This window comes from Hipposideros armiger, unplaced genomic scaffold (assembly GCF_001890085.2).
Source record: "Hipposideros armiger isolate ML-2016 unplaced genomic scaffold, ASM189008v1 scaffold_66, whole genome shotgun sequence".
Classification (NCBI taxonomy): Eukaryota; Metazoa; Chordata; class Mammalia; order Chiroptera; family Hipposideridae; genus Hipposideros; species Hipposideros armiger.
Window position 1 is genome coordinate 1,556,147 of NW_017731416.1, and position 17,688 is coordinate 1,573,834.

Genomic DNA, 17,688 nt, shown 5'->3' on the forward strand with positions numbered 1-17,688 from the left:
AAGCTGAGCTGTCGCTGAGCTGCCAACAGGTGGCAGGATGGCTCAGCTGGTGTAACAACAAGATTGCCTGTTCGATGGTGGGCTATGCCCACCCGCAACTAAGATTGAACTCGGCAACATGAGCTGAGCTGCCACCCGGATGGCTCAGTGGATAGAGCGTGCGCTCTTAACAACAAGGCTGCCGGGTTCGACTCCCGCATGGGATGGTGGCTACGTCCAGCTGCAACTAAGATTGAATGCAGCACTTTGAGCTTACGGGCCACGAGCTGCCGATGGGAAGCCAGATGGCGACTGGCACCCTGCACAACGAAGATTAAAGAACAACAACTTGGCTGGTCCCCTTCCCCATTCCCCAACACTGTTCCCCTCCACTAATTCCCAAATAAAATATTAAAAAATAAAAAATAAATAAAAAAAGAAATTGACTAATGGTCACAATACTTTCTCTTTGATAATTTACCCACAACAAAAATCAATAAATACAAGAAACAAAAATGAAAATCTTTTGAGAACAATTAAATATGAAACGTCCTGTAAACCTTTTAAATTTTTCTGATCAGCAAAACCCTGAACACCAAAGAACAAGTAAAAAAAAGATAATACCCATGCTAAAACCTGTACTGACACATAAAGACTAATTAAAGTACACATATGAGGAGCTTATACAAGTTACTTTTAAAGAAAAGAAATAATGTTTGTAAAACAGCATAACATAGTTTAAAGCTACTATTCTATATAAAAACAATGTTAACTAAAAGAAAAAAAAAATGGGTACTGGACTTATGGGGAGGGGGGATCACTTCATAGATTATATAAATGCCTAACCACTCTGCTGTACACCTGAAACTAATATAAAATAATACTGAATGCCAATTATAATTAGATAGCTAGAATGACAGACATACAGACAGTTACGGGATGTAAAGTAGAGCATACATAGGGAACATAGTCAATGGTTATTGTAATAACTATATACGGTGTCAGATGGGTAGTAGATGGGGTTATCACTTTGTGAGGCGTGTAAATGTCTAATCATTACATTGTTTTGTACACCTGAAACTAATAAAAAAATACACAAAAAAGAAAGGAAAAGAGATACAATGTGTAGCCTATCACATTGGAAACAACTACACCCATATAAAATCAGATGCTAAAATACAAAGGGCACTTGATAGGATTACAAATTGGTAAAATCTTTCTGAATAGCAATCTGGCAATACCCAAAATTTTCTAAACAGTTCATCTCTACGTCCTATATTTCCAATTCTAGGGCTCTAAGGGGTATTCTCAGAAATGACAAAGATTTGTGTACATGAATAGAAATTATAATCACATTTTTCATTAAAACAACCTAAACTTCTCCCAATAAGTATATGAAGAGATATCCAATGTTAGTTATCAGGGAAACACAAACTAAAGCCAAAAGAGATTCCAGTATACTTGATTAAAATGGCTAAAAACAAAACAAAAACCTCAAACCAAACAACAAAAAAACTAATAATTGAAAACAGCAAATGCTGGTGAGGATGCAGAGCAGCTGAACTCTCATATGCTGCTGGTGGGAATGTAGAATGGTACAGTCACTTGGGAAACAGTTTGGCAGGTTCTTAAAAAGTTAACCATACAGCCCAGCAATCTGTCTCCTAGGTATTTACCCAAGTGAAATGAAAACGTATGGTCACAAAATCGGTAGCAGCCATATTTGAAATTGCCAAAAACTGGAAACAACCCAAATGGACTTCGCCTGGGAAGTAAATAAACAAACTGGGTACAATGGAATACTACTTAGGAATAAAAAGTAACAAACTACTGGTAGATGCAACAACATAGGTGAATCTTGAATGCACTACACTAAATGAAAGAAGGCAGATACAAAGGCTACCTACTATATGACTCCTTTTATATAACATTCTTGCAAAGCAAAACTATAGGGTCAGAAAACTGATCAATGGTTGCCAAGGGCTGGGGATGGGAAGAGAGGATGACTACAAAATTGTGAGATGGAACTTATTGTGATATCTTGATTGCAGTGGTGGTTATACGACACATTTGTCAAAACTCGTGAAACTGTACACTATAAGGGTAGATTTTACCAGGTCAATTACATATTAATTTTTTTAATAGTAAGAAAAATCAATAAGCAGAAAAGGGACTGGGATGTTCTTTTGTCAAATAAAACTGGTATCAAGAGGCAGAAATCGGGGCAGCCCGTTAGCTCAGTTGGTTAGAACACAGTGCTCATAACAATACCAAGGTTGCTGGTTCAATTCCTACATGGGCCACTGAGTTGCACCCTCCACAACTAGATTGAAACAACTACTTGAGTTGGAGCTGATGGGTCCTGGAAAAACACACTGTTCCTCAATTAAAAAAAAAAAAAAAGACAGAAATCTATCTAATTTTTATATTTATGGTGTGCTATATTAATTATAATCACAATAAAAATATTTAACGTCTCTAATACTAAGGATTTTCATTCAAATGCCTTTATTACATGCTTTTTATAGATTTTGGAGGGACTATAAAGGTGAGTAGATATAGCACAGAAACACTCTCCAAAACTTTTTTAAGGAGGTAAACACAGAAGGTAAATTTTCAAAATTAAAAAAATAAAAAATTTTTAACCAGCTTTCACATCATCTTTAGGACAAAACATTACAAAAAAAGTAGTAATAAACAAACTACACTCTTAAAAAGTATTTCCATTTGAGCTCCATTAAAACAACTCAAATGTCACCTTTATGAGGCCTTTCCTGGTAACCTTATCTTAAAATACCATCCACCTGGCACTTCCTAAACCCTTTACTTGCTTTATATTTCTCCTTAAATAATATCACTATATAGCATACTATTATTACTGTTGTTTTACTTATTTATCCTCTTAATTTTCTCCCCTACTAGAATAAGCTCTATGAGGAAAAAGATTTTTTAAATCTTTTTTAATGACATTGTATCATCAGAACATATTTTAGTGCCTGACACTGAACAGACTCTCAATCAATACCTGTTCAATAAAATGGTTAAGGAAAATAAATACCAAACATTTTCACTTTACCAAGCACAGCAAAAAGCTCTTCAGACTAGGAATACTCTTTTGGTTTAATAGAAATGAGTAACTACCTCCAAATAAGAGGGAGTTTATCACAAGCCACAGAATACATGAACAAATCAGAAACTCACGTTTGCTACAACATTGTTCTTACAGTTAAAAATGCTGTACTATACACTTAAAATTTTGTTAAGAGGGTAGATCTCATGTTATGCAATTTTTGTCACAGTTAAAAAAACAACTTACCCTTGCTGGACGTATACAAGAGTGCTGACTGAAAGGAAACCAACTGAGTGTCAGTAAGACTCTCCTCCACTGACATCTGTACTGCATACCCCGCATCTGGGTTTACATTGGGCAAAGACAGTAAATCTGTCGACCGAACAAAGAAGTTCCCATGGAAAGTATGAATGGAAAGACCTAGAATAAAAAAAATTTATCAAAATTATTTATATACACCTACATATGGATATTTACATTTTACCCTTGTCACTTATCAGACTGGCGGAGTAAATTAAAAACTTTAGATGTGATATAGTGGTTTATAATAAATATGTGTATTTGATCTTTGCCCATTTCTGGCACAGAGCTTTTATTGTATTTATGTATTTATTTTTATCAGCACCTCCCCTTTCCCCCAACAGAGCTTTTAAAACCCTTAGAATTTCCCAAGTAATGAGAGTGACAAAGGTATCTTTTGCTATGTTAATGAGGTGACTTTTGGAAAGCACCTAGGTAACCTAAGGATGGGGGCTGGTTGCCAGAAGACCTAACTATGTGATTAGAAGTTGGAACTTGCAGTCTAACCCCACCCCCACCCCCACTCCAGGGAGAGGAGAGGGGCTGGAGGTTGAATCAATCATCAATAGACAATAAGGACTATGTAATGAAACCTCCATAAAAACCCAAAAGGATGGGGTTCAGAGAGCTTCTGGGTTGATGAACACGTGAAGATGTGGGGAGGGTGGAAGCTCCAAAAGCTCCACGTCCCTTCCCTTTCCCCATGCCTTGCCCTGTGCATCTCTTCCATCTGGCTGTTCCTGAGTTATAGCCTTTTATAACAAATCAGTAATCTAGTAAGTAAAATGCTTCTCTGAGTCCTGTAAGCCCTTCCAGCAAATTAACAGAAACCAGAGGGGAGTCATTGGAACCTCCAATCTACAGCCAGTCAGTCAGAAGCAAAGGTTACAACCTGGATTGGGAATTGGCTTCTGAAGTGTATGTGTGTGTTGCGGGTAAGGTGTGGGGGGGGAGGGTAGTAGTTTTAGAGACTGAACCCCTTAACCCTAAACCTCTGGGATCTGATGCTATCTCCAGGTAGTGTCAGAATTGAGTTAATTGGTTGGTGGTGTGGGGAAAAGCAACCCATACACTGGAATTGGGAGCAGAATGGTATTAGATAATACACAGTATTTAGTGAGGGTGAGGGAGGGGTAATAGATTCTTCTTAAATGAAGGTGAGGATTCAGATTTTCAGAAACTGTTTTGGAGGAAAAGTTGGCAATATCAAAATTCTAAATTAATACTTACTTTGACCCTAGTAATTCGGTATCTAAGAATTTATCCTACAGATACACTCATTCAAGTGCCAAATTATATGTGCAAAAGAAATTAAGCAGTACTGTTTTTGTCTGTCATAACAAAAAAAAAAAAAATTAGAAATATCCTCAATGCCAATCAGTAGGAAAATAACTAAATTGTGATTTGTATATTCTACTGAATACTAGTATTAATGGATCTTAAGACTTGCTGAAAATATGTACAGTGTTATTTATGCTAATACACTGTACTATATATTTTCCATAGAGAGGTACATAAGTATGTAAATGTATAGAAAAGCCAAGTGTACACACCAACGTGGTTACAGTGACTACGTAAGGATGGAATAAAAGTGAAAGTACGTGTACACAACAAGCTGATGATAGAGGACTTTAGCTTTATCAATAATGTTAATTTTTACAAGAACAGATGCATGTTTTGCTTATGAAATAAAAACCAACTTTAAAACAGTAATCAGGAAAAAAAAAGATGTAGGTCTGTATGTACAAAAATAGAAAAATATGGTTAAAAAGAAACCAGATGTAATCCCCATTGCTTTTATTTAAAGACTAAAATATATGCTTATATGCATGGGAAAACTTTTCAAGGACATATGAGAAACTGAGGTAGAACTGGTATCAAAAGCAACATCTACTCCTACATAAATGAAAAAAAAAGGGCACCCACCTTTGGTGCACCGAATCCTCATGACTGCCTCAAAGCCAATCTTCCGAGTGAGGTATCTATGTAGTTCCTTCCGTAACTTCTGTACTTGGACTGGGTTGTGCTGATGGTGGTAAGAGGGGTAGTAGTAGACACTACCCGCAGAATACCGAGAAATACAGCCTGCAACAGAACACACACTCCTTTTATTGGGTTGTCGGAGAAGTCATAACGTATTTTTTCTATTTTTCGTTGCAAAATGCGTCATGACTTTTCCGACAACCCAATAAATTCTGCCATTAACTACTATTACTGCACCAACGGAACTGCAGGCATTTAAATCAATCTTTCATTAAGCTCCCAAGGTATTGTCAAAAAAGAATATTTCATTCCTTTAAATAGTATAGCAATTTCTCTATTATAAATGTTTACAGTAGAAAGCTGTAAGGTTTATAATAGTCAATACGGAGTGATTAACTCTCCCAAGGGAATAAAATTTCTTTCACTTTGTCCTCTATTTCGAATATCATTATTTAAATACCATTTTGACATTCATTCAAGAAAAATAATCATTAGTAAAACTTACCCAAAGAGGCCAAATCAGAATACTGTCCACTGAGAAGAAATAAGTCAACAGCTACCTGCTGACCAGAACAGTCCAAGGCTAATTTCTTGTAGAAGTCAGTGGATGGTGTCAAGTGAATTTCCTATTAATAATAAAGTACAAAGAGAAAAATTTTTAATCCTTTTTCTTTGTAATATTTTTTGGTTTTCCAGTAAGAAACAAGTACAGCTTGTGAGGTTTCATTTTTTTCCTTTTAAAAAGAAATACATCTATTATGCCAATTTCAATTACCTATTAAATGCTTAGTATGCTGGAAACCGTTCTAAACAGTTCATATGTAGTATCTATTTAGTCCTTTTAACTACCATAAGAGGTGGTACTATCATTATTTTCACTTTATAAATATAAGGAGACAGAGGGGCAGAGAAATTAAGTAATTATTCAAGCTCACACATCTAAAAAGCAGTGGAACTTAGGCAGACTGACTCCAGGACAGACACCATAATCATTACAGCATGGCCTCACTCTTATAATCTTTTGAGAAATACACATCTCTAACTAAGTTTATACATACAAGGTGCTCAAAAGCAATCCATGGCAGTCAATATACCTAACTATGACTATTTTTTACTGGTCATCCAGGTTCTACTTTGTCCCTAGCAAGTATATTCTCTTAGTCTATCTTTCTCATCAAAGGCAGGCTGCATTGCTAATGGCTTGCTAAAGATCTAAATATAAGGTAAGGGTGAGTCGAGTAGAAAATAATGTAATAAAATTAAAAAGTCTATATAAAAAAGAAACACTTTATCCATTTCCTTATATCCCTCCTCTCTACAACTGAAATATAAATAAAATACAAGCTGCATGGTCAAGGTGACGGGGCACCAACATAAGTCTTATCATAGAGTTGATGACCTTCTAACCTTAGCAGATGACCTTTGGTTGGGTTCCTCTCGTGGTTTCAGGGCTCCCACTCCAAGAGTTGGGAGTTGTGTTTGAAAGACGGACATTCGACCACCAGTTGGGGACATCAGCTTAAAGGCAGCCTGAAGTACAGGACCCAAGGCACTCTGGGTCTCCAGGGTCTTGGTGAACATTTGCGGCAAAGTTTTCAGTAAATCTTGGACAAGCTTGTAAAATAAAGCAAGAAAACTCAAGAGTGTTACAATTAAATTTTTTTTTTCCAAGAAAGGTCAGTAACTAATATAACAGACAAGACATTGAGTCATGATGATGGTCAGAGAATCTACAGACAGTACAGTAAACAATGAAGTGGGTCAAATGACAAGAAAGCCATTTTAAATCAACATTATAAATTGGCAAGCAAGACAAATCAAAATTGAGGCCTTACAGTTCTTGCACATGCAGTAGTCCAGCAAGACTATAAGTCCAAAATGTATCCAAAAGAACCCTTACAGTTTAGAGACTTGATTTATTTTATGCCATGAAATATGGCCTTCTCAATCAATCACCTCTACACACTGTATTCTTTCCAGTTCCAAAGTGAATTGAACTCTTTCCTATTGCAAAATCTGAGATATCCAGTAAATTTGCCAACTAGTAATATCACAGCAAAAGGAAACACAACTACCTATTCAGGTTAGGTTGTACAAATAAAAAGAGAGTTAATGTGAAAAAAAATACTTCGCACTATGGTGGCGAAGTCACCATTGCCAACAGCTGAGACCATAGACTTGCTAGTTAAAATGTTACCCCTACGGCATATATGCATGTACAGGGTAGACAACATCCCCCCTTCAGACACATTCTGTTCACCTCTCACTGTATTATGTCATGGCAATTTCCAGGCAGGTAATAAGAGTTTCTTCTGAACTGACCCCAATGACACTCTGTGAATCAGAAAAGCAAAGGGCACTGAAAGCAGCCTAGCTAAATGCTTCTATGTAGTGACCAGAAGCTTATCTCAGCAACCCTCCCAATTTCCCAAATGGCTGGCAAGGCAAGTTTCCTTCAGGTTTTCCTCCTTAATGGAATAGGCTAATCTTCTACCCTACTACAAATAACTTGCTATATTAGACTTAAAAGCAATCAGTTCAAGGGTAAACTCAAAAGCTGTTCTTTCGATGAATTTTAACTAACAGCAAAATATAAAATGCTACACATCTTAGAAATGTGACAGAAAAGCAAAATTTTACTTAAAGTTCATTTCAAAAAATATATTCCTTCAATTAAACATGTCAGATAGGAAAATGTGCCTTACCTCTTTTCTTTCATTTAAATTTACTAATAAGTTCTCTGGCATAGGTATAAAAACATCTGAAAGAACAAATATTTCATTTAAACAAACTTAATTATTAAAGATACCCCAAATACATAACTGATATAATTAACCACCCCATACTTACAGAAAAGCCACCTCCTCCACTGTCTATATATAATGTTCAAAGGGCACAAAAGGAGCATTGATTTATCTATTTACTGTAAATTAACTATTACTGTGTAAAAGATAAATAGCCTCCCAATTAGAAAATACCTCTCAATTAGAAAATAATGATCTGTAAGCACTCAGTTGGGGTTTGCACAAGCGCTCTGCTTCTTAAGTTAAAGACAACGATTCAGAATTCTGCTTTCCGTTCTTGCTTAGCCCTGAAAGCCAGCCAAAGAAACACTCATGGCATTAAAAAAAAAAAATGTTGACTAAGATGATACACAAGAATGCCATCTCTTCTTACACAGACATAATACAACCCACCAACAGCTCTGTCATTCAAAAAGCAGATGCTTTCTCATAAAGACGCCCATCATTGCCTCTGCTTATGGGACTACAAAATCAAGTGAATCAGAAGGCATGCTAACTGACCACATCAGATGAGCTTTTCAGCAAATTTATTCTTGCTGAGGAATTCAATTCCCTTCCTGAGAAGGAAGCAAACTGGGAAGGAAATGTGGGTGGTAGTGGTAGATTATGAGGGGTCTTACTTTCTTCATTTTTGTACTGTTTGATTTTTATTTGAAAAAAAATAAGGCTCATTATAATGTATGTAAAAAATAACACCAACAAATAATATGAAACATTATTTACTTTAGCTGTCACGTTAAAATTCTGTTTAGATTTCTTCCCTTTTTATCTTTAAATTTTATTTATTTATTTTAAAGATTTTATTGGGGAATTGGGGGACGGGAACAGCACTGGGGAGTTGGGGAAGGGGAACAGACAAGTTGCTGTCGTTTTGTTCTTCAGTCTAATTGTGGAGGACGTTGCTTCACTGGCCTATGTTGGTATTATCATTGCGCTCTTCCCGGGTGAGGCAGATCGGTTGCCAGTATCTGGACGGCCGGCTCTTGGCTGCTCATGCTGAGTGCCGGCCACGCACGGTAGCTTATGGCAGCCCACTGCAGCAGGGGCTGCAGCCTACGCCGTCGCCGGCGACTCACAGCAGCCCAGCTCCAGGTTGAGCTGTTGTTCAGCATCTTAGCTGTGGAGGGCAGTGTCACTGGCCCTCATATGTGGGATCCGAACCGGGGCCCTCTGGCATCCCAAGCCAGTTCTTAACCAGCGTGCAACTCGGCCAGCGCTTTAAAATTTTTTTTAAATTAGTAAGTTTTTGAGCTATAATTCTCCCTTGTACAATCATCACCACTGTCTAATTCCAGATCCTTTTCATCATCCCAAAAAGAAACCCCTCACCGATTAGCCGTCTCTTCTCACTTCCCTGCCAATTCCCACAGCTCTAAGCAGCCCCCAGTTCTTCTGTCTCTGGATTTGACTATTCTGAACAGTTCATATTAAAGGAGTCACACTATAAGGTCCTTTTTGACTGGTTTCTTACACTTAATATGTTTTCAAGGTTCATCCATGTTGTAGCATTGATCAATACTTTATTCGTTTTTACTGCCAAATAACGTTTCACTGTATGGATATACATTTTGTTTATCCATTCTTCAAATAATGGACATTTGGGTTGTTTCCACTTTGGGCTATGTTGCTATGAATATTCATATACACATTTTTTTGTGTGGACATGTTTTAATTTTCTTGAGTATATATCTATTGAGTGGAATGGCTGGGTCATATGGTAACTATATATTTAACTTCTGGGAGAAATGACAGATTGTTTTTCATTGTGGCACAACCATTTTCCATTCCCACTAGCAGTATACAAGAGTTCCAATTTCTCCATTTCCTTATAAATACTTGTTACTGTCACTTTTTCCCCTTTTTTTGCTATGTGACATTCTCTAAGGGATATTCCACCTATTAGATCATGTATAATATTGAGAGGCTGGACCACAACACTGAATTCACAATTTGGCCCAAATCTACCTGTTCAGATTTTATTTTATGCCAAATAAGTATCTCAGTGAAAAGATTAGGGAATAAATGAATGATTTGGCTTATCTGTTGTGAGATTTAGAACAACCAAGGCAGAAGGGGGCTCTCCTCAACTACTCCCCTTTATTTTATTTTATTTTAATTTTATTTTATTCATTCACTCATTATCAACTACTCCCCTTTAAAGAAGTACAGTCAATCCTCATTGTTCATGGATTCCACACTTGCATATTTGCCTACTTGCTAAAATTTATTTGTAACCCCAAAACCAATATTCGTGGTGCTTTCAGTCATTCAGACATACTCAGAGGAAAAAAAAAATTTTAGTTTGAAAATTTCTTTTTACTGGTGTGAGGTGGCATCTGGTGGTTTTCATTTGCATTTCCCTGATAACTACAGGGAGTTTCTTTTCAAGTGCTTATTGGCCAACTGTATGTAGAGAATACTGAATATTGTGTATTAAATAGAGACATGTCTATTCAACTCCTTTGTCCACTTTTCAATTAGGTGTATCTTTTTACTGTTAAGTTGTAGGAGTTCTTTATATAACCTATATATAAATCCCTGATCAGATATATGATTTGCAAATATTTTTTCTCATTCTGTCAGTTGTTGGTTCACTTTCTTGATGGTGTCCTTTGAAGCACAAAAGTTTTTATTTTTGAAGAAGCCCAATTTACCTGTTTTTTCTTTTGGTGTTATATCTAAGAAATCACTGCCTAATCCAAGGTCACAAAAATTTACTTCTATGTTTTCCTCTAACCATTTATAGTGTTAGCCTCATACTCAGGTCTACAATCCATTTTGAGTTAATTTTTTAAATTGTGGTAAAATATACATAGTACACAAAAAACATCATCCTAACCATTTTTAAGTGTACAATTAAGTGCATTCACATTATATAGTTTCAGAACTTTTTCATCATCCCAAAAGAAATGATATACTCATTAAATAATAATTCCCTACTCCCCTTTCCCTCAGCCTACCCTGGTTACCTGTACTCTACTTTAAATCTCTATTAATTTGCCTATTCTTGGTACCTCTTAAGTGAAATCATGCAATATTTTGTCCTTTTGCATCTGGTCTATTTCACTTTTTATAATGTTTTCAAGGTTCATTCATGTTGTAGCATGCATCAGAATTTCATTCTTAAGGGTATCATATGTATATACAGCATTGTGTATCCATTCATCTGTTGATAGATAGTTGGGTTGTTTCTACCTCTGGCTATTGTGAATAATGTTGCTAGGAACACTGGTGTACAAGTATTTGTTTCAGTGCCTGCTTTCAATTCTTTTAGGCATATACAAAGAAGTAGAATTGCTAGATTACTATGGTAATTCTGTGTTTAACTTTTTTCAGGAACCACCACACTATTTTCCATAGCACGGTACCACTCTATATTTTAATATTCATGTATTTATTTTCACCCATCTCCCCACTACCTCCCCTTTGGCAACCTTTAGCTTGTTCTCTATATCTATGGATCCATTTGTTTTGCTTTATATGTTTTATTTTTTTAGATTCCACATATATGTGAAATCATATGTTACTTGTCTCTCTCTACCTTGTTTCACCTAGCACAATACCTTCTAGGTTCACCCATGTTGTTCAAAAGATTTCATTTAGGTTTCTCAAGAAACTGGAAATGGGACTACCATATGACCCAGCAATTCCACTCTTGGGTATCTATCCAGAGAAACCCAAGACACTAATTCGAAAAAATACATGCACCCCTACGTTCACTGCAGCATGATTTACAATAGCCAAGACTTGGAAACAATCAAAATGCCCATCGGTAGACGACTGGATTAAGAAACTGTGGTACATTTATACAATGGAGTATTGTTCCACTATAAAGAATGAAATCGTACTATTTGCAACAATATGGATGGACCTAGAGACTATTATGTGAAATAAGTCAGTCGGAGAAAGACAAATACCATATGATCTCCCTTACATGTGGAATCTAAAAAACTGAATGAATGAGCAAAGTAAACAGAAATAGTCTCAGAGATATAGAGGAAAAACTGATGGCTGCTAGCTGGGAGGAGGGATGGGGCTGAGGGAGAAGGGGAAGGGGTTAGATAGCATAAATTAATAACTATAATACTGCCAGAGGGATATGAAAGACAGTTTGGGGAATATAATTAATAATGCTGTAAATATTTTGTAGTGTGTCAGATGGTCACACGTCTCATTAGGGAGACCACTTCATGGATGGAGTAGAGGCTTGATCACTGCACTGTACACCTGAAGCTGATGTTGCATAATATTTTATGTCAACTATAATTGAATATATATGTATAGTCACACGATGTGGAGTATAGTGTGGGAGTGGAGTCAATGGAATTGTAGTAGATATGAATGATACGGGGGGAGAGGGGAGGCAGATTGGGGGAGAGGTTTGTCACTTTGAGGGTTAAAAAGAATAACTATTGCACTGCGTTGTACACCTGAAGCTAATTTTTAAAAATATTAATAAATTAAAATAAAATAAAAAAGATTTCATTTTATTGCTGAGTAGTAGTCCACTGTGTGTGTGTGTGTGTGTGTGTGTGTGTGTGTGTGTGTGTGTGTGACTTCTTTATCCATTCATCTATCAATGGACACCCAGGTTGTCTTCCATGTTTTGGCTATTGTAAGTAATGCTGAATAAACAGAGGTGCATATATCGTTTGTGATTAGTGTTTTTGTTTTCTTCACATAAATACTCAGAAGTAGAATTTGTGGGTCATATGGCATCTCTATTCTTAATTTTTTGAGGACTCTCCGTACTGTTTTCCATAGTGGCTGTACCAGCACAGCACCATTTTACACTCCCCTCAGTAATGCACAACAGTTTCAATTCCTTGCCAACATTTGTTATTTTCCAAGTTTTGGATAATAGCCATAGTAATGGATGTGAAGTGGTATTTCATCGTGGTTTTGATTTCCATTTCCCTAATAACTAAGGCCATTAAGTATTTTTTTCATTATTTCACTATTGGTCATTTGTATATCTTCTTGGAGAAAAGTCTATTCAAGTCCTTTGCCCATTTTTGACTTGCATTATTTTTTTGTTGTTGTGTTAAGGAGTTCTTTATATGTTGTGGCTATTTTCCTTCATCAGATATATGATTTGCATATACTATCTCCCATTCTGTAAGTTGTCTTTTCACTGTCTTGACAATGTTCTTTGATGTAAAAATGTTTTTAATATTAATGAAGCCTAATTTATTTTTTCTTTTGTTGCCTCTGCTTTTGGTGTCATATCCAGGAAATCAATGCCAAATCCAATGTCATGAAGATTTTCCCATTTTCTTCTAAGTGTTTTATAATTTTTAGCTCTTAAGTTTAGGTCTTTCATCCACTGAGTTCATTTTTTTTTTTTTAATCTGGTACAGGTTCAACTTCATTATTTTGCATGTTCAGTTTTCCCAGGACCATTTGTTGAAAAGACTGTCTTTTTCCCACCAAATGGTTTTGGCATCCTTGTCAAAAGTCAATTAACCATATATTTGAGGGTTTATTTCTGGGCTCTCTACTCTATTCCACTGATCTGTATGTCTATCTTCAAGTACTTTTTTTGTTGTTGTTGTTAGCTGAGCCATCCTGCCACCTGTTGGCAGCTCAGCAGCTGCTCAGCTCGGGCCGGGACTCAAACCGCTGTTGCTCAGAGCTCACACTCTTGAGCAAGCTCTTAACCAACTGAACCACTCAGCCGGCCCTTCAAGTACTTTTTAAATAAATGAATGAGAAGGCAAAAAGAGCTAATCTGAGTTTTAACATCAACTTGTTTTGGTTGCCTTGTTCAGAATTCACTTTAGCTCCATAACTCTGTTTCCTCTTTTATAAAATGAGGGATTGGACTGAAGGACTCTTACAATTTCAACAATCTTGTGATTTTATACTCAAGGTTTTCCTCAGTAGAGTAGAACTTTACCATACAACTCTAATCTGTCAAATAGTCATGGAATATTTCTAGAACTGAAAATTCCTAAGACAGTTCAATAATTTTAAGTGTATAATATATACCTTCAATATCTGAAACTATTAGCATCTGAGGTTGAGAGAGACCTTCTTGAAGACTGTAGAAGTGGATTGTACTATCAAATGTTATGAAGCCAATTTTTGTCCTAGTGTTGCCAGGAAGCCTAAAAACAAATTTAGAAGAGTCTCTTATCAAGTTTTCCCATATACACATATATATAAAATAGCTGCTAAGAGTTACATACAAATATCTACTTTTATATTATGGAAATTTTCCCAACATAACTGTTTAACCCACACAATGTTTCATCACTATGAAAATTTACCCTACTCAAAGCGAAAACACGACATGTGAGTCAAACAATCAATAAAACCCAGCAATAATACAGCATTTCAAAACTCATTATACCTATATGAAGTTATATAAATCATTCAGAAAATGGCATATAAAAAATACTGGAAAGCATGTACAAAACTTTGTAGATAATTTTAATTTAGAAAAATACATTAAAAATTACCATATACCAACCCTAAAATGTAATATAAATTTAGGTACTGCATATCTTTAAAAAATTTTACCCATGCTTAGGTGAATTAGTGGACTCTCTCATCAACAGACAATTCCCACACACAATCTACAACATTAAAAATACAAATGCTGGCAAGAACAAGGATGCCCCTTTCATCAAAGTGAGGGAGTTAGTCCATTTCTGATTCAATCTGATCCTCCACATTCTTCCATACCACACAAGAACACTATACTTCATTATACTGAAAGGTCATACAAGCTTTTATGGGCTATACTAAGTAGCTAAGCATCTTTAAAGTACAGATATTTTAAGAGACTTAAGAGGTATGACAACCAAATGCAATGTGTGAATGCTGTTTGGGTTCTTAGTCCAACAAACCTAAAGTAAAAAGTCATTTTTGAGACAACCAGGCACAAAAATTGAACTGGGTATGAGATCACATTATGAAATTATTGCTAATTTTGCTTGGTGCAACACTCTGTATTTTAGTTAGGGCTAAAAATAATTCCAAGTTTTATAAGTAAGATGATGTGCTAAGATTTGCATTAAAATACTCAAGGGGAAAAAAGTGTGTGTGTGCGCGCGCACATGTGCGCATGTGACTAGGTGAAGCAAGAATAGCTAAATGCTTAAAATGCAGAAGTTGAAGGATGGATATCTGGAAGCTCATTATATTCTTTCAATTTATATGTTCAAAATTTGTCCATAATAAAAAGTTAAAATAAAGTTTCTTAGAGAAAGCAAGGCCTAAAATTCACAACTGATTTAAGTAGGTTCTTAGAACATAATTACATAGTTTGTTTTTTTGTATTTTGAACTACTTACACATTTTGTAAACACTGTTAGTTTCAAATTTAAACTGAATTAAGATACTTACAAATCCAGATTGTCTAACAAACTCTGGCAAACTGAGTCCAAGTATCCAGTTTCAACTGCATTATGAGACACATCAAATACAAAGAGGTACACTGGAGGTTGAGGTGGTCGTAACTGAAGGAAAAAAAGGGTCTCATTAAATACATTTCATAGGATTCAATTTCCATTAATCACATATAACAAAACAGTAAAATAAGCATTATTTACAGATTAAATTGAGAGGATAATAAACAATAATGGATAAAAAAATAACAGGGCCAGCCAAGTGGCACATTGGTTAGGAGTTGGCTTGGGACGCCAGTTCTGAACAGCAGGGCCCCGGTCCAGATCCCACATGACGGCCAGCGATGCTGAGCCCTATACAGCTAAGATGGTGAACAACAGCTCGACCTGGAGCTGGGCTGCCGTGAGTTGCCGGCGACGGCATAGGCTGCAATGGGGCTGGCTGGCAGCAGGCATGAGCTTTCGTGAGCCGCCATGAGCGGCCGTCCAATGGCCAGTGAGCAACTGCCTCACCTGGGAAGAGCGCAATGATAATACCAACATGGGCCAGTGAAGCCATGTCCTCCACAACTAGACTGAAGAACAAAAGGACAGCAACTTGTCTGTTCCCCTTCCCCGATTCCCGAACGCTGTTCCCGTACCCCAATTCCCCAATAAAAATCTTAAAAAATAAGTAAAAAAATAATAATAAATAACATAGAAATTTAAAAAATAGGCAAAACTATATTATATTGTTTTCAGATGCATACTTAGAAAAAGAAAACTGAGGATGTGATTGCTGTAAGTCAGAAGAGTGTTTTCTCTAGGACAGGAAGGTGAGGAAATGTGATCAGAGTTCCTCTGGGAGTATTGACAATGTTCAATTTCTTGACCTGCGTTGTGCTAACACAGGTGTTTATAATTATTTGGTAACCTATATATTTATGTTTTATAGACTTCTCCATATGTGCATTTTTCACATATTCACAATTTAGGGAAATTACAGTTCTGAAAGTGACAAGTCAAGTTAGCCTGAGTATATTATTTAACCAACACATTTCAGCCAAGTTTCATAAAAATATACGACTGTGTTTTTAAACTTTCAAATTAAAAGATCTGTTTTCAATTCAATAAAAAGAAGCAGATAACCATAACCAGAGCTAGGCATGCAGTGTATTAACTTTTTTTTTTTTCATGTATCACTTTCTGAATCGTAGAATCTGTTGCCCAACAGATAAGTCAGGAAGAAGCAAAACCTCTTGTTATAGGCAAGTTCCAATTTTAAAGGAAGCCACTTTTGCAAAACCTGAGAACTTAAAGAAACCCAATCCAAAAGAAGGCCAATTCAAAAGAACAAATGCTCCCGCTTTGGGGGATTTTAATCCAACAAAGGTACAGCTACACTGCAGAAAGCTATTACCAACCACGTAAGTGTCACAAAAATGTTTTCTACACGAAAACTTCTCTGTGGAGAAAGAGACAGAATCCTCATAATTTCTATACTAAAATGGCCCCAATTGCTCAGGTAGAGAAAGACTATCCCACAAAAATAAAATAAAATATTAAAAGTTGATGTTAAGTCCCATCTTCATAGTCCCTTTCCTTACAGGCAATTATGGCATGGTGAAAGAGTAACCAAATCAAAAGGCCTGGATTTTAATGACAGCTCTACCATTTACTAAAGGATATTTGGCAAGTTACTTAAACTAGTAAGTGTGTTTTCACATCTGTAAAACAGGATTAAACAGCATTTCCTTAGCTTATTTCAGAGAGTTGTTTGTGATGACCAAATATATATAAGTACTTTGTAAAATGTAAAGTGCTAATTAAATATTAGGCATAATTATTATTTTTCATAATTATTATTTTTTAAATGCAAGACCTCAGGTACTCATACAAGTTCATAAAAGTACTTGCAAGAGGATGGATGTTCCTCATACCATTATTTGTAATGGAAAAAATTTGGAAGTGACTTAAAAGTAAATATGATCCCAATATATTGCAAATTTCTGGATGAACACACAAGAAACATACCGTATTTGCCGGCGTATAAGACGATTTTTTGGCGCTGAAAAATATGCCTCCAAGTGGGGGGTCGTCTTATACGCCAGGTACACTTCAGATAGACTGCCCGTAGTGCTTGCCCCGTGCCATAGTGGCCTCCCGATGCCCGCCCACTTCATTCCACATACCGTTCAGGCATCAGCAGCGCTGCTGG

At 36.2% G+C, this 17,688-nt stretch overlaps 1 protein-coding gene across 1 annotated transcript in view; it reads right to left on the minus strand.

Moving 5' to 3' along the window:
* The window catches only part of SEC24A (SEC24 homolog A, COPII component), a 68,770-nt gene that overhangs the window by 17,003 nt on the left and 34,079 nt on the right, over positions 1–17,688 (minus strand). The window contains exons 9-16 of the mRNA XM_019642155.1: positions 16,895–16,935; positions 15,490–15,620; positions 14,128–14,246; positions 8,038–8,093; positions 6,740–6,946; positions 5,838–5,958; positions 5,276–5,434; positions 3,296–3,469 (exon numbers count right to left, since the gene is read on the minus strand). Coding sequence (XP_019497700.1) covers positions 3,296–3,469; positions 5,276–5,434; positions 5,838–5,958; positions 6,740–6,946; positions 8,038–8,093; positions 14,128–14,246; positions 15,490–15,620; positions 16,895–16,935 — 1,008 coding nt within the window. The remainder of the gene's footprint in view (positions 1–3,295; positions 3,470–5,275; positions 5,435–5,837; positions 5,959–6,739; positions 6,947–8,037; positions 8,094–14,127; positions 14,247–15,489; positions 15,621–16,894; positions 16,936–17,688) is intronic.